The sequence below is a fragment of the Mustela nivalis genome (genome assembly GCF_964662115.1).
Source record: "Mustela nivalis genome assembly, chromosome: 6".
Taxonomy (NCBI): Eukaryota; Metazoa; Chordata; class Mammalia; order Carnivora; family Mustelidae; genus Mustela; species Mustela nivalis.
This window is the reverse complement of record NC_139025.1, coordinates 75,271,289-75,297,408: the sequence shown is the minus strand read 5'-3', so window position 1 is coordinate 75,297,408 and position 26,120 is coordinate 75,271,289. Positions and strand designations below refer to the sequence as shown.

The following is a 26,120-nucleotide window of genomic DNA, read 5'->3' as shown; positions in this document are numbered from 1 at the left end:
AGACTGAACAGAAAATTCTTTTTGCATATAGTAATAACTGAAACCTAACAGTATCAACTTCAGAAAATATTCTGAAAAATGTTAAATTTAAATAAGACAAAAACTGCAAATTAAGTGAATAGAAATTAAGTAGATCAATTTATTTTTTTTGTATATTTCACAAGTATAATTTTGGAAGGGCTATTTGACAAATTTCAGCATTAACTGCCAACTCTATAGACATGTTCAACAAAAGCATTTACTCTTGGCCCTTTAATACAGGCATAGTGTTCTATTGCATCACAAATGAGAGATGCAGTAACAGATCTGAGGGCTTATTAAAGAAGTTAGGTGTTTTTTCCAAATGTTATTTGGTTGATAGTATCATAATACAAACATACATGAATGGTTTCATGACTACCAGCAATTTGCAAAATAAAACCCATTAAGTCTACCTACTTTAAAGGCCAAAACTAGTAAAACAGTATTAAAGTTGGTGTTCTTAAATCCTTAGATTAACAATCAGAATGAGGTTTTTTTGATCCCAATTTTATAAGGTGTGGTGGGGAGTCAGGGGAAGAGAGGATATGGGTGGGTGAGTGAGGGTGGGGGAATGGCAGTGCATGCTGGGTTGCAGAGTTGGGACAGTGGCTCAATTTAGTTATCCAGACTAGGATAGTGTTTTAGCAAATTAAAAATGTGTCCTAAATGTGGCATACTGAGAAGGATATTCAAGGCTGATAATTCATCAGCCCTAAACATCATTTAATGAATGCCATCTGGAGGCTTAAGAAGTAAGCAAGGATGGGGTGGGTGAAGTACAATGAGGTGAAAAAGGAAAATGAAAAGTACAAGAAATGTGTTTAAATGCTGGGGAGTGTGAAAAGGCCACCAGAAAAACTTACTTTTTGTTGCCACTCAGGTGTACTCTTCCTATAGGCTACCTGCCCCTGGATCACCAAACACCAAATTTACAGCACAATTTAAGTAGAGATTACATTTCAGCTTTGCTAAAACGTCACTGATTCGGATTGAGAAAGAATACACAGCTGATTTAGTAAGAAGTATCCATAAATATTTAGAGGTATGGTTTTGTTACATCAAGTAAAAAAGCAACTAATTCCAACTCTTAAAGTAAAAACGAACAGAAAGGCCTTACCCGGCCTGCCTTGATGAATAGTTGACTTATTTTTAGGTGAGCAGCACGTGAGTATTGAATTAACTTGTAAATAGACTATAAACATCCTGCTGCCAGTTCATCAAAACAATCCAATAATTCTTATTATCCCAATATGCCAAGAACTGTAATTGTTTTAGTGAGATGTAGCCTTCAAAAATGAAGTGTTTCTCAAAATGCTCTACCAATGTAGGAGCTACTGGATGTCAAACAGGTAATTTATTTCAGACTTTAGCCAATTTTCATGAAATATTTGTTACCCTGAACTTCAGTTCACTCTGACATTCATTTATAATAAACAAGACAATTAAAATTAGCCATTTTTCAAATCACAACTCTCAAATTAGAGAAATGAAGAATTAAACTCATCTAGTCAACATCTTCATTCAAGCAATGGTGAAACAGTGCAAAATTATGTCTTCAATAAACTGAGACTTGAGAACAAAAATAACAAAACATAGAACAAAAAATAGAAAAATTAAAAACCTCTGTATCCCAAGCACCAATAATGGAGGCTAAGCAATTATACCTAAAATTCTTACTGACAGGTCTCTCCCTAATGGAAAATCCTGAGATTTTAAGCACTGTGACTTTACAGAAGGCAGGTTGGTTTAATGAGGAAACTTACTTTTAATAAAAAGACAATCAACAGTATTTTATTTTGGGCACTTAGTATTTCACAGATCCTCAACAAGTTTTGAGGTAGGTTAAATATCAGCATTGTATTTTACAAATAAAACTTAAAGGTTATATCACTTATTGTAAACTACAGCAGGAGTCCTAGCATGGTCAAGAAAAACATGGTCTCTGTGATCTTTTTTAGATGATTCATTCGTCTTTGATGTGTAAATTTAATGTTGACAGCTTGCAAATATTCACCAAAAAAAGACTAGACATTACAGAAATTCTACTTTGGGGTATTTCCTAATTCTTAAATGGATCCTATAATGATTATATATATTGTGAAATCATCTACTTGCTCCCATCACAAATATATTTATATATAACTGATCCTTAAAATTATAAACTAAAACATTATTGAGTTCATTGCTTTTCTGCCTTTTGGGGTGGATGAACAGGAAGATAATCAGCAAGCCTTACTCAGAGTGCTAGGCAGCCTTTAAGTGCAGGTGCTATGTTCAAGGCACCATTTATAATGATTTGGGGTTACAGGAAAGCAAGTATACAGATGGAGCCAAGATCTAGAAAAGATGCCTGGATCAAACAGGGGAGGCCCTGTGCAAGTCAAAGATAAAGAAAAAAATACTATCATCTCCAGTTACTGATCTTCACTGTCATGCTATAGCATTGTATCACCTATGGGAAGGGCTCTTAAAAGAGCAGTAAATGTATCCCACTAAAGTCTGTTAATTAAGATTCTTACTAACTAGATAAACCACAAGTAAAACTAAATTGATTATTAAAGTGACTCTATAGAAGTAAAATATCTATCTAAATATTTAGTATGAGTATGTTCCACCTACCACATAAATGACTTTAAGCGTCACAAGTATAATTCACTTAGCTTGCTTAAAATTATTTACCAGAATTCAGCTCAGCCTGACACGGGTTCCTGGGCCAGTCTTCTCAAGTATTTGTTTCAGAATAAAGTTCCTTTTATTTAAACAAGTGTCAAATATTAGTAATAATACAGGATTAAGAGTGGTTAACAACTGAGAAATTATAAGAAAAACATCATTCTGTTATAAAATATAGCATTCAGCAGAGCAAATTTCAAGAGTGAGGATATACACCTATGCTTCTGAACAGACTAAACAGCACAGCCGAGCACGATTTGAGTCAAAGAAGCAAGGAAAAAAAGGAGGGAGGGGCCATAGGAGGCAGAGTATCGAAGCCTTTTATTCTATTGTCCCCAAATTGACTGTGGAAGTAAAAAGTTTCTACATTAAAAAAGTTTATATAAATTACATGAATTGCAATTTTCATAAAAGTCAAAATGAAATGTTCTGCATAGGACAAAAGATATGCCTAAGCAACATATCGTATCTGCACAAGGCCACTGAATGTTATGGATATTAATAACAAATGAAAAAGCTTAAGTCTATGACAGACTAAGCAAAGATTTGTTTGGTATTCTATAAGCCCAAGATTGTAAACTACTCTTACTGTACAAAAGCTCTAATGACATACAGAGTTTTGTGTAGGAACTCTTGTGCTTCTGGTTGGCACATCATCTACTTTTTAATATGTGAAATTAATACAGACATTTGTGAGAGGTTGTGCAAAACTATTGTATTTACAAAAATGGCACAAAAGTGAGTTCAACAGTCGATGCACATGCACACTTCATTCACATCTTCAACAAAGGATATTCTAACACTACAGAACAGCAGCTGTTAAGCACTAGAGTCACAGAAGTTACACCAGAATGGGCAAATATTGCCCAAGTAAAATTCTATTGTTAAAGCTGAAACAGGTTTAAGGCCATTCAAGTTCAAGCACAGAGAAACAAATCTTTCAAAACCCCATCTATATTTGTTTGAAGAATGTGACCTTCTTTCCAACTTGTGGTCTTAAACTTCTGTTTTACAAAATCCAAAAGGAAAATACAGAAGAAATCAATACAATAAAGGTTATATTAAATAAGAGTAACATACAAAGCTATAATTAAGATGAATTAAAGAAAGCCAAAAGATTACAATTGTAAAACTTGCTTGTTACTTGTTGAATCAGTCTATACTAGAAGTTAGGTAATATATACAATTATTTTCAAGTAGATTACTTTATGTTGCTCTAACATGTTCTCTTTATCAGTGCACTGTTAAAACTAATCAAAACTCTACACACAAATATTCCCTTACAATAGCAGCACACACTACCGCTACCTGCAAAGCTGTCATTCTCAAATGACTTAGTGAATGAAAGGAAATAAAAAGCAGAGAAGTAACATATTGAGAAATAATGGGAATTAGAAGATTCATGCAGTTCAGCTCTTTTAATCAGCCAGCCAGCTTGCTAGCAACAAGGGATGGTTTCCGTTGAGGAAGGTCCTGTGGAGTGGGAATGTGGTCACCAGTGACCTCTGTCTTATCCGGAGCTGCAGTAGGAAGCTGCTTGTTCTTCATTTTTGCTTTAGCCATGTTGTAATCCCCAGAATCAAAATATTTTTGCTACAAGAAAAAAAAAAAAAATTGAGACTGGATTTAAAACTTACATATGCAATCACACTGATTTAACATGTAGATAAAATAATCTAAAAAAATTTAAACATTAATATAGATGAAATAACGGGACGCCTGGGTGGCTCAGTTGGTTAGGCAGCTGCCTTCGGCTCAGGTCATGATCCCAGCGTCCTGGGATCGAGTCCCACATCGGGCTCCTTGCTCAGCAGGGAGCCTGCTTCTCCCTCTGCCTCTGCTGCCATTCCGTCTGCCTGTGCTCACTCTCTCCCTCTCTCTCTCTGACAAATAAATAAATAAAATCTTAAAAAAAAAAAAAAATATATAGATGAAATAGCAAAGCTTTCTTGTACTAGCAGAAAAATCAGACTGAAATTCTTGCTTTAATTATTTTGAAAATAAAAACACTTAATCACCAACTAGCATTTAGAACGTGCGACACACTTTCAATTAACCTTGTATTATTATTATTATTTTTTTTTTAAAGATTTTATTTATTTGACAGAGAGAGATAAATCACAAGTAGGCAGAGAGGCAGGCAGAGAGAGATAGGGGAGGAAGCAGGCTCCCTGCAGAGCAGAGAGCCCGACATGGGGCTCAATCCCAGGATCCTGGGATTGTGACCTGAGCCGAAGGCAGAGGCTTTAACCCACTGAGCCACCCAGGCGCCCCAATTAACCTGGTATTATTAAAACCATTAGAGTTCCTGATATCTAGGATGAACATTTCTGCAAGGATTTAAAATCAGTTATTTGAATTAGAGCAGTTCACTAAAATCAAAATTTTTTGTAAGGTTAAAATATAAATGTTAGGGGGAACCTGGGTGGCTTGGTGGGTTAAAGCCTCTGCTTTCAGCTCAGGTCACGATCGCAGAGTCCTGGGATGGAGCCCCATGTTGGGCTCTCTGCTCAGCAGGGAGCCTGCTTCCTCTTCTCTCTCTGCCTGCCTCTCTGCCTACTTGTGATCTCTGTCAAATAAATAAATAAAATCTTTAAAAAAAAAAATAAATGCTAGGGTAACAGAGGAAACCAATATCTGTGATCCAGATATCTTTAAAACAAACAAACAAAAACCCTTTTTAAAAAGTGAGAAATGATATAGCTGAATTTAAGACTTCATTTCCCAGGGGCGCCTGGGTGGCTCAGTGGGTTAAAGCCTCTGCCTTCAGCTCAGATCATGATCCCAGGGTCCTGGGATTGAGCCCCACAGATCAGGCTCTCTGCTCAGTGGGGAGTCGGCTTCCTCCTCTCTCCTGCCTGCCTCTCTGCCTACTTGAGATCTCTGTCTGTCAAATAAATAAATAAAATCTTAAAAAAAAAAAAAAAAAAAAAAGACTTCATTTTCCTAATATAAAAGTGCTTATTGGGGCGCCTGGGTGGCTCAGTGGGTTAAGGCCTCTGCCTTCAGCTCGGATCATGATCTCTGGATCCTGGGATCGAGCCCCGCGTTGGGCTCTCTGCTCAGCGGGGAGCCTGCTTCCTTCTCTCTCTCTCTGCCTACTTATGATCTGTCAAATAAATAAATAAAATCTTTAAAAAAAAAAAAAAGTGCTTATTCATTGACATTTGGTATAATGCAAAATCATTCAAGAGCTCCCTTCTCAAATTCTATATAATTATTTCTTGATTCAAGGAGCATTTTCTTTCCCAACTATTTATAATATCGACTACAAGATACAATGTTTATGAATTTTGACTTGAAGATTCTTAAAAAGCCATAAATAGTTGAAACTAGAGAAAAATTACAAAGACAACAGCCCAAATGCTAGAAAAAAGCTTGTTAGCATAAATTATGCTAGAGATCAGCAAAGAAAAAAAGTTTCCTAAACACTTAGTAATCAAATCTAATTAATAATTTAAGAGATGATTACATAATTTATTTCATAACTAAAACCACAGCAGTCAACCATTTCAAAATTAGAACTGATATAAATACATTCCATGCAGCTATATTCGTAATGAACATGTTTCTCATCTGCTTTTCTATTTATTCCCTACATTACACTATCTTTGTAATAATGCTTTTACTTTTTAAAAAGATTTTATTTATTTGAGACAGAGAGAGACAGCAACAGAGAGAGTGAGAGAGAACATAAGCAGGGAAGAGAGGAAGAAGCAGGCTCCCCACTGAGCAGGAAGCTTGACAAGGTACTCAATCCTAGGACCCCAGGACTATGACCTGAGCCAGAAGACAGCTGCTTAACTGACTGAACCACCCAGGTGCCCCTTAGAGGTTTTATGTCTTTATATATTTGGTTTAATTCCTACCTTCCACCCTAGTATTTCAAAGATGTGAACCTTATTCTTTCATATAAAACAAAAAAGATTCTGTATTTAAGCACTTTCAAAAATATGTTTTTATTTACTTATTTTTAATTTTGTTAGAATTTTTATTAGGTGAGGTTTATTTATTTATTTATTTGGTAACCTCTACCCCCAACATGGGGCTGGAACTCAAGACCTGGAGATCAAGAGTCATGATCTACTGACTGAGCCAGCCAGGTGCCACACTACCAATACTCTCTTGGTATAAAGAAAGAGAGTATATGATTTCACTTAAATGTGGAATCTGAAAGCATTAAAATCATAGAAACGGCAGAAGTAGTTGCCAGGGGCTAAGGGGTGGGGGAGATAGGGAGATACTGGTTAGAAGGCACAAATGTTTCAATTATAAGATGAGTAAGTTCCAGGGATCTAATGTACAGTAAGTTAACAATACTGAATTGTATACTTGACAATTGCTATGAAGAGTAAAGCTTAATGTTTTCCCCATAACAACAAAATGGTAATTATGTGAGGTAAGGGAGTGTTAACTAACCTTAGTGGTAAGCATTTCATAACATGTATGTGTATCGAATCATCACGGTGTACATCTTAAACTTACACAATGTTTTATATCAACAGCATCTCAATAAAGCTGGAAAAAAATATCCTTTTGCAATCTGATTTAAGAAAATAATCCATATATAACTACAGCCAATACCTATACAAATAAACATACACATACATATGGACATGTGTTTTTAACCAAACAGCAGATACCAGTTATGTTCAAGGTATTTATTAAAGGAAAAACATGATTTGACACCTGATTCAATTAATAAATTCCTTCATCTTTCCCTCTTCTCTGTGTGGTAAAGCATTTATTTTATTTTATTTTAAAGATTTTATTTATTCATTTGAGAGCAAGAGAGACAGAGAGTGCACACAAGCAGGCGGAGATCTGCTTGTGCATCTGACTGCATCTGAATGCAGCATCTGACTAAGAAATCAAGCAAAGGGAGAGGGAGCTGGCTCCCTGCTGAGCTAGCCAGAAGCCCCAATTGGGGCTCGATCTCAGGACCCGGAAATCATGACCTAACCCTAAGGCAGACGCTTAACTGTCTGAGGCACCCGATGTCCCCCTGTGTGGTAAATCATGAGTCCTTTAATTTTTTACGAAATGGTTATTAAAGAAAACCTAAGGAATGAACAAGTAGCATTATCTCAATTCAGATCTTATTACTAAGCAATAATGGTTTCTACCACACACAGAATTGGTAAGATTTTGAAAAATGTTTTCATTAATATAAACTATTAAAATTACCATGTATAAACTGAATTAGAGTAACTCTGTAAAAATGTATTATGTAAAGGAAATAATAAGCTCTGATTTTATTAAAGCTACCATTTCATCCAAATAAAAAATATTTTCAGTCTGCAGGTAAAAGTTAAAAAAAAATGAGCAGGGGATCTATACCAGCTTTTGGAAAGAAGGGGGAAAGGATATACACACACACACACACACACACACACACACACACACACACACACATGGGCAAGTTTCAACCATTATCTACAACATTTTCTTTCTTACAAAGATTAAACTATTAACATTAAACATTAACATACTAAATCTAGGTGGTGGGTCCATGGGTTCTGCTATATTATCTATACCTTCTACATGCTTGGAACAGTTTAAAGTGATGAGCTGCTCATTCTTATCATACATATTTATACAATGAACAATATAAAATACTGGAAAAATTATGTATCTCTCTACATAGCTATATCTGGTAAGGTACAGAGTTATATATACACAGACACGCATTTCACAATTGCAATTACACTGAGTTCATAGGGTTTAAGCATTTTAAGATTATACATGAGAACTTACCCCTTTCTGTAATCGTTTCCTTAAGAAATCTGAACCTCCAGGCTTTTGTCCCAGATGAGGATACCTTGCTTTTAATTTTGCTTCTTCAGCTTTCTCTGGACTAGTCACTTTATCTTCCATTTCCTGAAATAATTTAAAATAAATTACTTGTCTATTATAATTCACTTATTTAAAATAATTCACCTTTTAATATCTGGATCCTGACTTTAGTTGTCGAGTGCCAAATAATGCAGCATCTGACTAAGAAATCAAGCACAGAAGCTTTTAAAACATCTCTGTCTTGTTTTTCAAATGATCCATGTGATAGCTCTATTATAGCTGTGATGCATGTGTACACCCCACACACTGGATAAAAATATCAAGATAACTCAGCTCTGAAGTCTTGCTTGCCATTACTTTCCAGTCATGTATAATACATTTATAGTTAGTCACCTTCCACGGAACTCATCAGCTCCTTGCCTATATTTAGAGAACCATCTTAATACTGTTAAAATTTAAAAAAAAAAAAAAAAAAAAAAAAAAAAGCGCTGATCTCCTGTTAATCCAAGTTCATGTATGACCAGAAGCTCTGAGATTCTTTGACAGGAATTAACAACAGCTGACTTACCAGCAGATTTTCCCTAACTCAATATAGAAGACCTTGGTACTTTTATTTATTTTTTTTAAAGATTTTACTTCTCTTATGTAATCTCTACACCTAACACGGGGCTCAAGCTCACAACCCTGAGATCAAGAGTCACATGCTCCACCAACTGAGCCAGGCACCCAGTCTTGTATTTTTAAAGAAAAACATCTTCGTCAGGATTCCAGTCGATTGGGTGGCTGCCCTTGACTCAGGTCATGATCCCAGGATCCTGGGATCAAGTCCCACATTGGGCTCCTTTTCACCAGGGAGCCTGCTTCTCTCTCTGCCTCTGCCTGCTTGTGCACTTTCTCACTCTCTGACAGATAAATAAATAAAATCCTTAAAAAAAAAAAAAAAAGTATTTGCCAACCTTCATATCAGTATATATTATTCCCTAAATTTCCCCCATTTTTAATGACAAATACTGCTTATGCCAAATGTCCCATTCTTTAATGTATCAAAATGTGCTTTCTGACCAAATGACTGTCAGTATTTTAAGACTATTCAATTTTTCCTTTAAAAGATCTTATATATTTGAGAGCGAGTGAGCGAGGAGTGGTAAGAGGCAAAGGAACCAGCAGACTCTCCCTCCCCACTTAACAGAGAGCCTGACACAGGGCCAGTCCTAGGACTGAGATTATGACCTGAGCTACTGTCAGGCACTTAACCAACTGAGCCACCCAGATGCTTTTTTAAAAAAAGATTTTATTTATTTATTTATTTGTTAGAGTGAGCACAGGCAGACAGAGTGGCAGGCAGAGGGAGAAGGAGAAGCAGGCTCCCTGCTAAGCAAGGAGCCCAATGTGGGACTCTGGGATCATGACCTGAGCCGAATGCAGCGGCTCCACCAACTAAGCCACCCAGGTGCCCCAACTTTTTTTTTTTTTTTTTTAAAGTAAGCTCTACAACCAACATAAAGCTCAAACTCTTACTCCAAGATTAAGAGTTGCATGCTCTTCCAACTCTACAACCAACATAAAGCTCAAACTCTTACTCCAAGATTAAGAGTTGCATGCTCTTCCAACTCTACAACCAACATAAAGCTCAAACTCTTACTCCAAGATTAAGAGTTGCATGCTCTTCCAACTGAACCAGCCAGGTGCCTCTAAGCCTATCACTTTTTTTTTTTTGAAAAGCATAAAATTTACTTAATACAAATTTTACGCCATACAAGAGGCTTCATAAGGATGAAGACCAAAGATATGGTTAAACCTGATTTTTATCTTAGGTTTAATCAAAAGTAGAGAGAAAATGAAAAACAACAACAACAACAGGACAAAAAGGAATATGAGATGAAAGTGGTAAATGGAAGAATACACCAAGGCTAATTTGTTTAGTCCTTTCAGTGTCCCACTATCTCGGATTATAGGGGAAAGCACCTCTCATTTGAGGATCTTCTGACCCGCTCCAGGGGAAGTCAAGAAGTCCTTCCTGCACATACCACTTCTCAAATTCCTTTAGCTTATAATATCCAAAATCATAAGCTGCCATATTTTGGGGTAGCATGTCCTAAACCCTGTCATTCCTTCAACTGAAACTTTCCCAAGAAGTTTCACAGTTCAAAAACTGAGTTGGTAGATTATCCCATAACCCACTGAATCTGTCTCAGTCCTGGGAATAAGTCAGTCCTTTCAAAAGTCATGTCTTATTTCAGGACATGGTGGTATAACTCCTACATTAGGTCTCTATACGGTATGATTGCTCATACCACTGGCATTTAAGAAGGGACTTTTTTCTTGCATTGACTTTTGTCAGTTTTCCCAAGATCCCATCTATAGACTCTGTAGTGACTGCAGTGTCCTAACCATCTCTTTATGGTCAAAAGAAACTATTTGTCAAGCTGAAAAAGGTCCTGTCTCTTCCCCTTATTCTTTCTCCTCTTCTCAACTCCTCTACATACCCCCTTCCAAATGTATCTGGTACCTGCCTGCAGATTAGGGCAGCAGGACCGAAAGGAGGAATCTACTCAAGCCTACTGACTTTTTTTTTTCCTTCAAGATTTTATTTATTTATTTGACAGATACCACAAGTAGGCAGAGAGGCAAATAGAGAGAGATTGGAGGAAGCAGGCTCCCCGTAGAGCGGAGAGCCCGATGTGGGGCTCGATCCCAGGACCCTGGGATCATGACCTGAGCTGAAAGCAGAGGCTTTAACCCACTGAGCCACCCAGGTGCCCCAAGCCTACTGACTTTTTTTTTTTTTTTTAAGGATTTTTTATTTATTTATTTGACAGAGAGAGATGACAAGCAGGCAGAGAGAGGGGAGGAAGCAGGCTCCCTGCTAAGCAGAGATCCCGATGCGGGGCTCGATCCCAGGACCCTGGGATCAGGACCTGAGCCGAAGGCAGTGGCTTAACTCACTGTGCCACCCAGGCGCCCCAAGTCTACTGACTTTTAACACCAGTTTTGATACAGTCTACTTTCTCCAAGAGCCGTATTTTATAGGGGAACAGTGTTTATCACTTTATGGTAAGTACAGAAGAAGAATGAATCAAGTAAAACAAAGTTTTCCTGATAGACAATGCTGGGCAATGACAAAATGCACCTTCCAGCTAATGAACTCGTTTCTGCATACCAGCTAGGCAAAATCACGTACCTCCGCATATCTCAATTTTTCCAGGTTATTTATGAATGTCAAAAATGAATGATTATCCATAAATGCCAAGCCTCCTGTTCCTGTAAAGCCAGCAAATCATTTATGCCCAAAATGACTTATGATTTTTGGATGCATTTTCCTTAAAATTATATTCATACATGCTTTATAATCAGCTCTGTTCAGCTTATATGTCATCAATATTTCCTTCATCTTGACTAGCTTCCTCATGTGTTAGTACATCTTCTCATTTTCAGTCTTGCAGTATTTTGAGATTAAAGCTGCTGCTACTGTCAAACATACTTTTTCTATGAGACTTCCTTTGTATGTATGTTCCCTTTGGCTCCAAGTATCCTACCTTCCTTATATGCCAGTTTCATGCATCTATTTAAATTTTCAGTCTCTTTAAATGGTCACATCACTCACTTGATATACACAAAATTCAACTACGTGTGTTCAGGCAAAGACAGAGACTCTAAATAGTATCAGTTATTCTGCCAGTCATTCCATTCAAGAAGAGTATGCCCCAGAGAGAGCTCAAGTGTAAGGTGTGTGATGCAAACCGCCTATTCCCATGATGATCTCAATCCTGGGTTCCTTTCAGAATTTAAGAATTTCAGAATCAATGTTTTGTTTATCACTCTAGTATTTTAAAACTCAGCCCCTACAATACAAGTCTACCACCTAAGCTGTCAATTAATGGAAGGATCAGCCCAGACATCTGTTCAACCACTAGATTAAAAAAGTGACTACTCATCCTATTGAGAACTGATGGAACTGTCTCCACTATGATTATGACTTCATTGGGGTTTTTCAAGGGTGATTTTAGTTATATGTGATTCCTGCCTTATTAACTTTAGAATCTAACCACTATATAAGGTAGGACTATACTGTATTCCTCACAAAAGCTAAAGAAATAATATAAATTTAAGGTTATCAGTTTAGTGCAGGAATATGGGCTGGAGTTTCTCTTCAGTGGCTCAGCCATCACTGTAGGCATCTCCTATAGGTGCAGCTGTACTGACAGTGGTGCTACTTAGGGGAACTGGGAGAAAGAACCTATTCTTGGGTTCCCCTATACAGTCGTTTTTTAAACTGGTTGGCATTAAATGTGGATGTTAGTTGAAAAGGACATAACTTGATCATAGCTTTTGAGTCCTCACACATTCCGATTAAAGGGTGTTAACAGAGTCCTCTACATTTCCACTAAAACCATCTAGCTTTCTTGGGCTCTCCATTTCCTTCATTTGAGTTGAACTATCAGTTCTCTATTTTTAAGAGAAATTCCGCAAAGTTTCTGGTATTGAGGTAGCAACTTTCTCTAATTTCTAGTGTTTTTGCAGATTTCCCTCACAGGAGAGGGCAAGAACGTTGTACATAATATAACACTGTACCTGGCATTCCCTTATTTTCTAAATAAGGAATACATTCGTGTATATATTTATACAGTATTAAGCATGTTCAATTAAATCAAAATAGTTTACTATAAAACATGTTTTGGGCAAAGGCATCTACAGAAAAAAATACCATTTAGGTTTACAATGGATTTATAGTATGTCCTAGATAAACAATTTTTTAACTTTCTTGACAAATACATAGCACAAGAACAAGTGTCTCAGAATTTCAGCTGCATTTAACACCAAAAGGGGGAAAAAATAGGACCAAAGCTGCATTTTTAAAACATAGTTCATACCACAAAGACATCTAGGATATTTTTCATGGATCACACAGAAACATTCTTAACTTTTTGGAAATGTAGAGTAATGGGACCTTACTGATAAGGAAGTTGAAATGCTTGGGCCTTGTAGTATTAAGTATAAATAATACATCAGGTAGCAGACTATGTCTATTGGCATTCAGCTCACACTTAACCTTTTTTTTTTTTTTTTAAAGATTTTATTTATTTACTTGACAGAGAGAGAGAGATCACTAGTAGGCAGAGAGGCCAGCAGAGAAAGGGAAGCAGGATCCCTGCTGAGCACAGAGCCCAATGCAGGGCATGATCCCAGGACCCTGAGATCACAACCTGAGCTAAAGGCAGATGATAAACCCAGTGAGCCAACCAGGTGCCCCCACACTTACCCTTCTTTAAAACAATCCCTTAAATGACCAGTTAGAAGCTACATTACCCAGACTGAATTCCTATTAGGTTCTCCCAATGACACCTACACCTGATTAAAAGGCAGGGGAGAAAGAATTCACTCTTCCTGGTGATGGGCCACCAACAACGTGAAGATGAACAGTAATCCAGGAGCTCCTGCAGAGGGACATCAAGCTGATAATTAGATGCTACTGAAGCTGCCACATGAGAGTATACATAGAGGATGCTGAGCTCAGAACAGTGCTCACTTGTGCAGTCAACAGCTTTCTGCAATTCCTTCCCTCCAGAACAACATCATCTTCCCTCTTTATTCCTTCACCCTTCCTCTAATAATTTGTATCCTAATTCCCTACATCATATCCCTTTCTGTTTTAAATACCCAAAGTGGTTTTGATAGTATTACATAAAATAAGCAATTCATCCCTATGGTCATGTTAAAAAATGCAAAAGGGCAAACAGAATTTGGTGATTCCCTGTTTCTGGACATCCTTCAAAGTACTTCCCTAAACACTTATTTGGCTAGAATGAAAATAAATCTTGAAAAAGGCTAGAGACTTAGGAAGTAATAGCAAAAAAATTGGCATACATTCATGTATACTGACAAGTCACTTTAATAACTTCCTCCCAACTCTGTGGAGATATAATAGACACATTACCTTATCAAATTTAAATGTCTTAATATATGAGGTTAAAAACAAAACAAAAGGGGAGCCTGGCTGCCTCAGTTGCTATAGCATGTGACTGTTGATCTGAGGGTTGTTGGGTTCAAGCCCCATGATGGGTGTAGAGATTACTTAAAAATAAAATCTTTTTTAAAAAGCCTCAAAATATATAAAGCACAATTTATAGTAACAACTGAAAGTCTATCAGCAGAGGAGATTTTAACACACCTTCCTCAGTAACTGACAGGTGAAAAAGAAAAAGCAGTCAAGATACCAGATTTTATTTCTGTACCCAATAGCTAGGAAATATGTATTCTTCTCAAGCACAAATGGAAAACCGGACAAAGTACTAGGCTATAAAGTCTAAACCATTTTCATCCAGATCACCATCTATGACTATAGTTCATAAAATTAAAAGTCAATAATAAAAAAATTTATATAAGCCCTACTATTTGGAAATTAAAATACATCACTAAGGGGCACCTGGGTGGCTCAGTGGGTTAAGCCTCTGCCTTCAGCTCGGGTCATGATCCCAGGGTCCTGGGATAGAGCCCCACAGCAGGCTCCCAGCTCAGCAGGAAGAAGGCTTCCCCCTCTCTGTCTGCCTCTCTGCCTACTTGTGATCTCTGTAAATAAATAAATAAAATACTTAAAAAAATACATTACTAAAATAGCTTAACTCATTAAAACTGCAAAGTGTATAAACTCTAAAAAGCACATTAAAGAAATAATTGATGGTTAAAAAATTAATGGGAACTAAAAAAACTACAGGGAAAAACTACAGTTTTCAAAATTCTGTACTAACCAAACTTGTGGAGGATACAACAAAGGTCCCTAAAGGGCTTATATTGAAAGAAGAAAACAAAAATCCAATGAGCTATGTATCCAACTTTAGAAAACAAAGAAGAGAACCCAAACAGAATAAAAGAAAATAAAAAGCAGAAATAATGAGATTAAAAAAGAGATAAAATAGAGAGGATCAACAAAAGAGGAGAATGATAAGCTTAATCAAGAAATATTTTAGGGGCGCCTGGGTGGCTCAGTGGGTTGAGCCGCTGCCTTCGGCTGGGGTCATGATCTCAGGGTCCTGGGATGGAGCCCCGCATCAGGCTCTCTGCTCCGCAGGGAGCCTGCTTCCCTCTCTCTCTCTCTCTCTTTCTGCCTGCCTCTCTGCCTACTTGTGATCTGTCTGTCAAATAAATAAATAAATAAATAAATCTTTAAAAAAAGAAAGAAAGAAAGAAAGAAAGAAATATTTTAAAAAGGGCGCCTGGGTGGCTCAGTGGGTTAAGTCTCTGCCTTCGGCATGGGTCATGATCTCAGGGTCCTGGGATCAAGTCCCTCGTCAGGCTCTCCGCTCAGCGGGGAGCCTGTTTCCCTTCCTTTCTCTCTCTGCCTGCCTCTCTGCCTACTTATGATATCTGTCTGTCAAATAAATAAATAAATAAAATCTTTAGGAAAAAAAAAAAGAAATATTTTTTAAAAATTTTAAAAAAAATATTTTAAAAAATTCAAATGTTTTCAAAATTTTATCCTCCAAGAAACTTTCATGTCATACAGCAATTTTACTACTTTGTAGAATAGATGCTAGTATGTGAGTGGATTCACTCACCTATGTTGATAATACCTTCAGTGGGGAGAAGTGCAGAAGGACCTTTAGATTTCTGGAACATTTACTCTAGCTACAAACCAGGAAACCAGAAACCCAGGATTATCATAACAAAGATAGATGCTTATCATGTACCAAAAAATTACCTAAAAACAGTATTTCAAATGAGGGTTATCCTCGATAAGTACATAAATTTATCTTCACTGTATAAGCTATATCTAGCACACAGCCTAATATTGTTAGGCACCTGAATTTTTGTGAACTAGTCTATTGAAGTACATTAGATACCCTTTTTGTAAGTAGGCGGGGCATAAAGTATAAAAACATACAGAGAAAAGAACATTGAGTTAGGAATTATGTAGTCTGTCACGGAATGCTAATAAATCTGAATGATTTATACCACTTTATAGCCTTCGGCAGCGAAGTTACACAGCAAGATCAGCAATAAAAATCTGATCACTCTAAGCAAATTCTCTATATGCTCAGCAGTATGTTCACTGATGTACTGACTGATGAATAAATAGAAAAGATTAATGCAAGCCAACAAATCCTTTGGGATATTGCCAACAAAGTATCAGTACTGTTATCAACCTCTAAGGAAAAATATTGTGGTCCAATTAAGTCCTTGCTACTTGCACAGTGTCTGGCATTTAACAGGTGTTCAATAAAAACCTCTGAATAAATAAAATAAAATAAAAACCTCTGAACATAGTATACTCCAATTGTTTCAATAAAGCTAAGAAACTGGGGCACCTGGGTGGCTCAGTGGGTTAAGCCGCTGCCTTCGGCTCAGGTCATGATCTCAGGGTCCTGGGATCGAGCCCCGCATCGGGCTCTCTGCTCAGCAGGGAGCCTGCTTCCTCCTCTCTCTCTCTCTGCCTGCCTCTCTGTAATCTCTCTCTGTCAAATAAATAAATAAATAAATCTTTAAAAAAAAAAAAAAAAGCTAAGAAACTTTGTTTCACCATCAGCTTATCTTTGAAACATTTCATGTTATAGTAGTATAGGTTCAGGATTAAAAATCTAGTAACAGAGGCAAGCCTAAAACACTGCTGTATAGTACACTTGCTAAGATAGCAAAGAGATATATTTTTAAACTTTTCTGAGGTTTACCTCTAGATTGCTAAGAATCAAGGGGTTGCACACAAAGCAGACCAGCAGGTTGTAATTTAAAAATTAAAATTAAAAATATGAGTTTTGGGGGCACCTGGGTGGCTCAGTGGGTTAAAGCCTCTGCGAAATTTCGGCACAGGTCATGATCCCAGGGTCCTGGGATCGAGCCCCCGCATCAGGCTCTCTGCTCCACAGGGAGCCTGCTTTCTCCTCTCTCTCTTGCCTGCCTCTCTGCCTACTTGTGATCTTTGTCTGTCAAATAAATAAATAAAATCTTAAAAAAAAAAAGCCTCTGCCTTTAGCTTGGATCTTGATCTCAGGGTCCTGGGATCAAGCCCCAAATCAGAGAGCCTGCTACCCCCCCCCATCTCTCTGCCTGCCTCACTGCCTACTTGTGATCTCTCTCTGTTAAAAAAAAAAAAAAAAAAAAAAAAAAAAGAAAGAAAAGAAAAAGTTTTTTAGTTTAGCTTGAGTTTCGTTGTTGTTTTTTTATTTTTTAAAGATTTTATTTTAACCGACTGAGCCACCCAGGTATCCAGCCAAGCATTATCTTTTAAACTGACAAAACAAAAGGGGGTGCTTGAGTGGCTCAGTTGTTAAGCTTCTACCTTATGCTCAGGTCATGATCCCATAGTCCTGGGATCAAGTCCCACATAGGCTCCTTGCTTAGTAGGAGGCCTGCTTGTGTTCCCTCTCTCGCTGTCAAATAAATAAATAAATCTTAAAAAAGAAAGAAACCGACAAAATTATTTTATTTTTATTTATTTTTTTTAAAAGATTTTATTTATTTATTTGACAGAGAGAAATCACAAGTAGATGGAGAGGCAGGCAGAGAGAGAGAGGGAAGCAGGCTCCCTGCCGAGCAGAGAGCCCGATGCGGGACTCGATCCCAGGACCCTGAGATCATGACCTGAGCCGAAGGCAGCAGCTTAACCCACTGAGCCACCCAGGCGTCCCGACAAAATTATTTTAATTGAGAGCTCTACTTGAGTTAGCTTCCTCCAAGACATCTTACTAACTTAATTTGATGACTCTTGTAATAACATCTCTAGAAAACCTGCTATTGAGATCTTTTATAAAAAACGTAAGGACCGGGGCGCCTGGGTGGCTCAGTGGGTTAAAGCCTCTGCCTTCGGCTCAGGTCATGATCCCTGGGTCCTGGGATCGAGCCCCACATCGGGCTCTCTGCTAAGCGGGAAGCCTGCTTCCTCCTCTCTCTCTCTGCTTACTTGTGATTTCTGTCTGTTAAATAAATAAATAAAATCTTAAAAAAAAAAAAAAAACAAAACTTAAGGACCATAATATATAACATATATATATGTATACACACACACACACACACACACTCCTCTACTTTCATTCAGATTTCTTAAGTGGGTTTAAAAAGGCTTTTATAGGACTATAGTCTATCCCTCCCCTTTTTAAATTGCAGTACAAACACTGTCATCTGTACTGATAAAGTACTTTGACAATGGTTTCAACTGAAAATTTCTGAGAAATTTCATTCAACCAACATTTTCTGAAAAATGAAATGAATGGAATCAATCAGGTAAGATAGATACTATGGGAAAAAAATAAAGGAAGGTCCCTGCTTTATGCTCACAATGAAAACACAATTACATGTTTTATGTCTCCACATGCCTCTTCTCACCATAGGACAAGAGCACACACCAGTTGACTGTGCTTAGTGTTATTCAAAGTGGAATTCACAGGTGACAGATCTAAGAGGTCTCCGCTAAATTTTTTTTAATATTTTGTTTACACTTCAGTGATAATCTAGAAGAAAAGATATATAATCATACACTAGCACATCTGAATTGCCATCTCATATCTAAGTGCTATATGAGTTTCATCTGAGCTTTCATTTATGAGGAGACTAAGCAGTACTCTGTCCAAGATGAGAAAAGAACAGAGCTGAATTTAAAATATGTTTTTCTAACCTGAGGGTTAAATGATCACACAGATTAGTCTTTAAAAAGGAGAACTGAGTAATCATATGACCAGGGGAGCATTAACTTGCCATACTCAAAGAGTTCCTTTCAGCAAAATACAATGCCACAATGAATTAATAATTTACACAAATTTTGTCTGTATTTAATTGTTTTAATTTAAAAAGTTTTTAAAGTAATTTCTATGTCCAGTGTGGGGCTCCAACTCACGATCCCAAGATCAAAGGCTACATTCTCCACCAACTGAGTCTTTCAGGTGCCAACTTTAATTTTAAAGGAATGTTAAAGAGATGTTTATACTTATTTTCATGTTTGTACCTATTTATTTAATATCCCAATAAAAAAACAGTGGTCTATACAGTTTTCTTCCCTTAACAAGGAGCACTCAGAGAAATAGTGACTTAGCTTTTAACTCCATAAGGCTCATCTCTTTATCTTAATTTTTCAGAGGCAATAGGCTAACATACCATAAAACTAAAAAAGTATTTTAGCTGAATACTTTGACTTTAATTGAAAGGTCAACCGGGTACCTAGAGAATAATCCAATTTTTTAGGTCATCTAACTATTCTTCCAAATAGAAGAAACAGGTGATTTGGCCCATATGAACACAGAAGTGACTCTGCACATTCTCCTCGTGTTTAGGGATGGTATCCATGCTACAGGCACTTAACATCTACAGGCAATCCCTAATTCAAGAAGAGACATTATATTACCCACACACTTTGGTAATGACAGCAACCCTAAAACCAAAGGACTTGAATTAAATTTTTAATGTAGATATTCATGAAGAGAAAACATTCAAGACATGTTTAATACTGTCAGGGACAGAATATTAGGCTGTTCCAAGTAAAAGCATTTACACTGTAGAAATCAACACTTTACACTCTGGCAGCACACTAACAAATCTTGTAAAAGAAAATTACACCGCACACTGCTGTACATGAGAAGTCAAAACTGAGGTTGATTTCAGTGTTTAGAACAAGATAGCACAGACACAGTTTGTATTTTTTTTCTGAGTTCTGAAATCCCAACCAATTATGAACAGCACAATAAATATTTTTCAGTTAATAACTGACACTTCATTTTACAGTTAAGACTGTAATCTTTCAATTCTCTCTCTCTATATATATTTTGTGTGTGTGTGCGTGAAAGATATATGTACATTTTTTTGCCATGTTTTGTTAAGTGTAAAAAATTTCCAACATAATTTTCATTGGAATATTCCCGAACAACATCATAACTTGGCCTATTACTCATGGTATTATTTTCGTTTTAAAAAAATACTTACAATATAACAAAACTATCCAACTGAAGAAAAGTTAGTATGATTAAGAACATACTGCATGGGTTTAGAACACTAATACACTAAATCAAATTTCCAAATTTTGATTAGGATCATGGGTAGAAGAACACTAAGCAGAAGCCCTTACAAAGTCCAAGCATTAGGCCAAATCTATTTATGATAACGCCTCTGATTTTTCGAGAAAAAGTGCTGGTAACTTTCCATAAACAATTTAAGAAACAAGATATCATAGGCCTTGCCAGCTGCAAGTACCTAGGAGGGTAGGGCAGCAGAAATAATGATGGTGGAAGAGGTTAAAAACTAGCATAGATAAACGAGAAAGGCTTAATATTGATAATTGGAATTATATTGATTTGTGGCACATTTTCCTTCAATACTGCCAATGAGCTTACAAAACATTCCTATTTCTACGAAAACCCAGACCAACCCAGTTGGTAAGAATCTTTTAAAATTCAAGCTTTTGATTTTCAGTCCCGTGCCACATGCAGATCCCAGTGGCTCACATTTCTCCGCAGAACCGGCGCCAAATCTTTGTTACCTACCTCCTTTAAGCCTCACAACCACCACAGGAAGTAACGATTATTCTTACTTTACCGATGAGGAGACTGAAAACTAAGGAGCTGAGCCACCGATCAAGGTTACATGGCAGACGAAGACTGGAACTGAAACGCCCGCCCGGGTCTACCTCACCGCCCAAACAAGAGACGCCGCCTTAGGAGTTAAAAGTATGCGGACAATACCAGCAGTTGGGAGAGTTAGTTCTCCCAGGGACAAATAAAACTTCCTACGCAAAGTGAAGCTCGCGGAGAAACTTGGGTGTTCCACGCCCAGAAACTGCTCGTCTGTGTAGTCGCGCCTAAGAAAAACCGCGATACACCGAGGCGCTAGGAGAGGCCGGCCTTCAGAGAGGACGTGGCCAGTGTTCAAACTCCCACCACGCTGGTGCAGGCACCACAGCTCCCGCCGGCAGCCGACGTGGGAGAGAGCACGGCCGGGCCGGCCGAGGATCACTGACTCCTCCCGCTCTCCGCTCCAGGCGCCCCGAGACCACTCCGGACGCGACCCCGGCACGCGGCGAGAGCAGGCCGCCCGGCAGGCCCGGCCCCCGGCAACCTCGCCTCTGGGCCTCCCGAGCCGCAGGCGCCGCTCCCAGTGCACACTCACTCACCTTCTGCTCCTCCGCGGAGGCTGCCTCAGGGACTTCCGCGGACATACTGCTCCCTCTGCAACGAGACGCCGGGAGAAGATGCGATTTCCGGGTGGCCGAGGCCGCCCGGCCGCCGCACCGCCTCAGGCCCGCCCGCCCCCGCTCTCCGAGCGCCCGCGAAAATGGCCGGCGCCTTATGACGACACCGAGCCTCGCCGCGCTCAGCCCCCGGCGACTGCGGCCAGCGCGGGCCGGCCGCCCCTCCCGCGCCGCGCCCCTACCTACCTGACCCCTCTCCTCCGGCTCTGCGACACAGAAGCACTTCCTCTCTTCCTTCAAAGGTCGCGGCTCGCGCCTCACCTTACATCCGTCGGGCCCGATGCTTCCTGGGAATTGTAGTTTATAAGTGGAGCCACCACTCCCCACCCTTTTCGGCCTGTTCCCGAAGCTTTGTTATTTCTACTTTTCCGGACTCGCCCGCTACGACTCTCTTACTCGCTCTCTGCACTGTAGCCATGCATATTTTCTTTTGGGCGCTCCAGAGCTCTGTGCTGCTTCCTTTAACAAGTCTCCCCGCTCCGCTTTGCCTACTTAACCATATTCATCGTTCACATCCCCCTTCTGAGTCATCGCCTCCGGCTTTTTTTCAAGCTCCTAACACGAGGTCGGGTCACATCTCTGTATAGCTCCCCAGCAACACACACTGTATCATTAGACATTAATTGTTATAATTACTGTATTGATGTCACCTTTCCTGCTCAGAGAAGCCGCATCAGGGCAGGGACCTCGTCCATAGTTGCTCATATTTTACTCCCAGAGCCCAGCATGTCCTAGATGTTCAATAAATATCTAATGAAGGAATTAAAATTCCATTTATTTGTCTACTCCCGGGAGTCCACTCCCATAACTTTATGGAAACCCCTGGCACCAAACTCATCCATGACTTTCTTTCTTTTTTTTTTTAAAGATTTTATTTATTTATTTATTTGACACAGAGAGATCACAAGTAGGCAGAGAGAGAGAGAGAGAGAGAAGGAAGCAGGCTCCCCGCTGAGCAGAGAGCCTGATGCGGGACTCGATCCCAGGACCCTGAGATCACGACCTGAGCCGAAGGCAGCGGCTTAACCCACTGAGCCACCCAGGCGCCCCCATCCATGACTTTCTTAATTACCGTATCCGTTGACTTTAACTTTAATCCTCATTCTAATTGACATCTGAATAGCTACCGGCAATACTATACAGGGTCCTTTCTGTGAAGTGTCTCTCAGAAACCTGGAAATTAGGTTGCCGTCCAAGAGTTAAACTGGTAGACTGCATAGAACTTTCTATGATGGAAATAACTCTGTATCTCTGCTAACCAATACAATTGTCACTAGTCAGGAGCACCTGGGTGTTTCAGTTGGTTGAGCCTCCAACTCTTGATCTCAGCTCCGATCTTGATCTCATGGTCTTGAGTTCAAGCCCTGTGTTGGGCTCCATGCTGGGCATAGAGCATACATTAAAAACAAAAACAAAAAACAAGGATCAGGGCCGCCTGGGTGGCTCAGGAGGTTAAGTTGTCTGACTCCCTTTTTTGTTTGTTTGTTTGTAAACAAACAAACAAACAGTGCTGCGCATTGTGCAGAATGAGAGGCAGAGGGAGAAGCAGACTCTCCAATGAGCAGGGAGCCCCAGGCAGGGCTTAAGCCCTGGATGGACTCAGTCCTGGGACTCTGGGATCATGACCTGAGCTGAAGGCAGATGCTTAATTGACTGTGCCACCCAGGTGCCCCAAGTGTTCAGTTCTTGATTTCTGCTCAGCTCATGATGCCTACATAAGATTCTCTCTCCCTCTGCCACTACCCCCATCTAAAAAATACCAAAAAAACCCCACAAAAAAACAATGACTCTAATTTGACTACCAATCATTTGAGATGTGACTAGTGCAACTGAGAAACTGAATTTTGAATTTTATTTAATTTTAATTAAATTAGCCACAGGGACTAGAATCACAGAGAAACCCTATTAACAGATTTTCGTTAGGTATGTGGCAAGGTTCAAGTATTTTTGTTTAATCAAAGCTCCCCCTGGTGATTCTGATCCACACATGCACAAGACTTTTCAGGCTTGAAACTTGGTAAGTGTATAAAAGCTTCAAAAAGATCAGTGGTCTTTTAGAGGTGTAGGTGCCCTAGCTCAAGAGTTTGTAGGAGTACAGGAGATAATGTCCCACCCCAACCATTCCTCAAGCAGCTGAAAGAGGAAATCCACCTGCACCATTGCTGATATTGTAGCAAGTATCAAGAACAGAATACATTTTTCCCCCTGGAGTAGCTTTTCACATTTGTATTGTCCACCAGGGAAGGAGCCTTCTCCATGCCACCAGAGGTGCTCACAATTTCTTCAGCCATTCCAAGCTAGAGACCTGGGTGTGTCAGGTATGTCCCCATCATCTCGGAGGGGCACTGGATAGTTGTAGGGTGTGGCCTGGTTGATCATGGTGGTGTTTTTGGTGAAGGGGCTGAGGGTGGACAGAATTGTAGTGTGCCCCCCTGCCATGGTGAAGGACGCAACCAGCACTTGACTTGGCCCCCTGATCCAAACATCATTGAGGAAGACTGAGTCTCCTGGCCATCTTAGTTGCAGTGGCAGCGGCACCGGCTTACTTTTTTAAAAGATTTTATTTTTAAGTAATCTCTATACCCAATGTGGGGCTCAAACTCACAACCCCAATTTCAAGAGTTGCACACTCCACCGATAGAGCCAGCCAGGCACCCCAAGAACAGAATACATTTATGAAAGGAAGGTAGAGGAAGAGTCTGGAAGATCAACTCAGGAAGCCAAGTGAGATAAAGAAAGCCAAAACCCTGAATATAAATGGTGACTTCTGTGAACTAAGCCCAGGGAACAAACATTACCTGAGTAAGGTCAGTTAACTGTAAAGAGAGAGCAGTTTCAAAAACTTCAGTGTCAGAAATGGAACCTAGAAACTGGTGGATGCCACTTCTCTAAGGACTAAGATGACAGTTCTTTATATGAATTAAAAGTACAAACAGGAAAATTTTGAATGAGTTGAAAAGAATGATGAACGGTGGGGTCTGGAAGAGACACCACAAACTTTAAACCTTTAAAATTTCTTAAAATGAGGTGCGGCTCAGTCGTTTGGGTATCTGACTCTTGATTTTGGGGTTGTGGGATTGAGCCCCACATTGGGCTCTCCGCTGCTCACTCGGCATGGAGGCTGCTTGAGATTCTCTCTCTCCCTTTCCCTCTACTCCTCCAACTCCCCAACCTGCTCTCTCTCTCAAAAATAAAATCTCTTAAAATATTTACCACAATGTGTACCTAAAATTTCCCTCAACTTTATTTGCATGCTTTCTGACTATATACTAAGTTGAATGGCCTCTGAGTAGCTTTAGGACACTTCTCCCTAAAGTCCTTTTTTATAAAAGATTTTATTTATTTATTTGACAGAGAGAGACAGCAACAGAAGGAACACAAGCAGGGGGAGTGGGAGATGGAAAAGCAGGCTTCCTGCCGATCGGGAAGCCCAATGCAGAGCTCGATTCCAGGACCCTAATATCATGACCTGAGCCAAAGGGAGATGCTTAATGACTGAGCCACCCAGGAATCCCAAATCTTTTTTTTTTTTTTTAAGTCTTTTTTCCCCTAATGATCAATAGGCATTGCCTTATATATCTCACTCATCACACACAACTTATACACTTTATTGCCAAGGATATTGATGAAAGTGTATTTTATTTTATTTTTTTAAAGATCTTATTTGTGACAGAGATCACAAGTAGGCAGAGAGGCAGGCAGAGAGAGAGAGAGAGAGAGAGATAGAGAGGAGGAAGCAGGCTCCCCGCTGAGCAGAGAGCCCAATTCGGGGCTTAATCTGAGGACCCTGGGATCATGACCCAAGTCGAAGGCAGAGGCCCTAACCCACTGAGCCACCCAAGGTACCCTGATGAATGTATGTTTTATGCCAGACTGTAATTTTTAGTGGAAAGAGAATGAAGAAAGAGGCAAAATTCCAGAGTAGTAGAACGGAAAATACAAGCTTTAACTCAGATTTGAATCCTGAGTCTTCTAACAGTGAGACCTTGGGCAAGCTCTTCAAGCTTCCTTTTCTTTCATTATAGAATAGATTTATACTCTCTGCAGTATGGCTTTAAGTATTAAATAACATATAAATTGTTTACATTGACTGGTACATTCACAGTAGGCATTCATATGTTCTCTTCCTCCTCCGAGGGTCCAAGTTTAAAATACATATATCACAAACTACTACAATAAAAATTTTGAGAGAGGATATCTTTCGCATAGATAATCCATGATAGAGTAGAATGGGCCAATTCCAATGCATATATAATTTTAGGAATTGAGAATGAATTCCTACCATGATGAAAAGCCTTCTTCCCATCTAGACTGACACTGTATTTCTAGGTCTAGTAGACCACAAGGAGTGTCAAATATCAAGATTTCACAGTGACCACCTCTATAAAGTTATAGCTGAAAGGGTGAACAGAGAAAGGGACTTATATAGTTATTTTACATAATTAAGTAATGTGAAAAAAATCTGATA

The 26,120-nt window shown here is 39.0% G+C and overlaps 1 protein-coding gene across 3 annotated transcripts; it reads right to left on the bottom strand.

Annotated features, from left to right (window-relative positions):
• Nucleotides 1–110: 110 nt before the first annotated feature.
• Nucleotides 111–22,147, bottom strand: ARPP19 (cAMP regulated phosphoprotein 19). 3 transcript variants are annotated; one of them, XM_082734746.1, is made up of 5 exons: nucleotides 22,049–22,147; nucleotides 21,839–21,939; nucleotides 21,575–21,629; nucleotides 8,452–8,574; nucleotides 111–4,287 (listed from the first exon to the last, which is right to left on the bottom strand). In XM_082734746.1, exons 3-5 carry the CDS (start codon nucleotides 21,617–21,619, stop codon nucleotides 4,117–4,119), a joined length of 339 nt encoding a protein of 112 aa, XP_082590872.1. In that variant the 5' UTR covers nucleotides 21,620–21,629; nucleotides 21,839–21,939; nucleotides 22,049–22,147; the 3' UTR covers nucleotides 111–4,116. The 3 variants fall into 3 exon arrangements, with proteins under 3 accessions (XP_082590872.1, XP_082590870.1, XP_082590871.1); XM_082734744.1 differs by lacking the exons at nucleotides 21,575–21,629; nucleotides 22,049–22,147 and having other exon boundaries at nucleotides 21,839–21,906; XM_082734745.1 differs by lacking the exons at nucleotides 21,839–21,939; nucleotides 22,049–22,147 and having other exon boundaries at nucleotides 21,575–21,803.
• Nucleotides 22,148–26,120: the final 3,973 nt, after the last annotated feature.

Bases quoted from the DNA above. Each gene is read 5' to 3' on its own strand.
- ARPP19 (XM_082734746.1), bottom strand. From the start codon at position 21,619: ATGTCCGCGGAAGTCCCTGAGGCAGCCTCCGCGGAGGAGCAGAAG. The intron at 8,575-21,574 runs GTGAGTGAGTGT...AAATTATTTCAG, and splicing joins CCTCCGCGGAGGAGCAGAAG to GAAATGGAAGATAAAGTGAC. The intron at 4,288-8,451 runs GTAAGTTCTCAT...TTTTTCTTGTAG, and splicing joins GGAAACGATTACAGAAAGGG to CAAAAATATTTTGATTCTGG.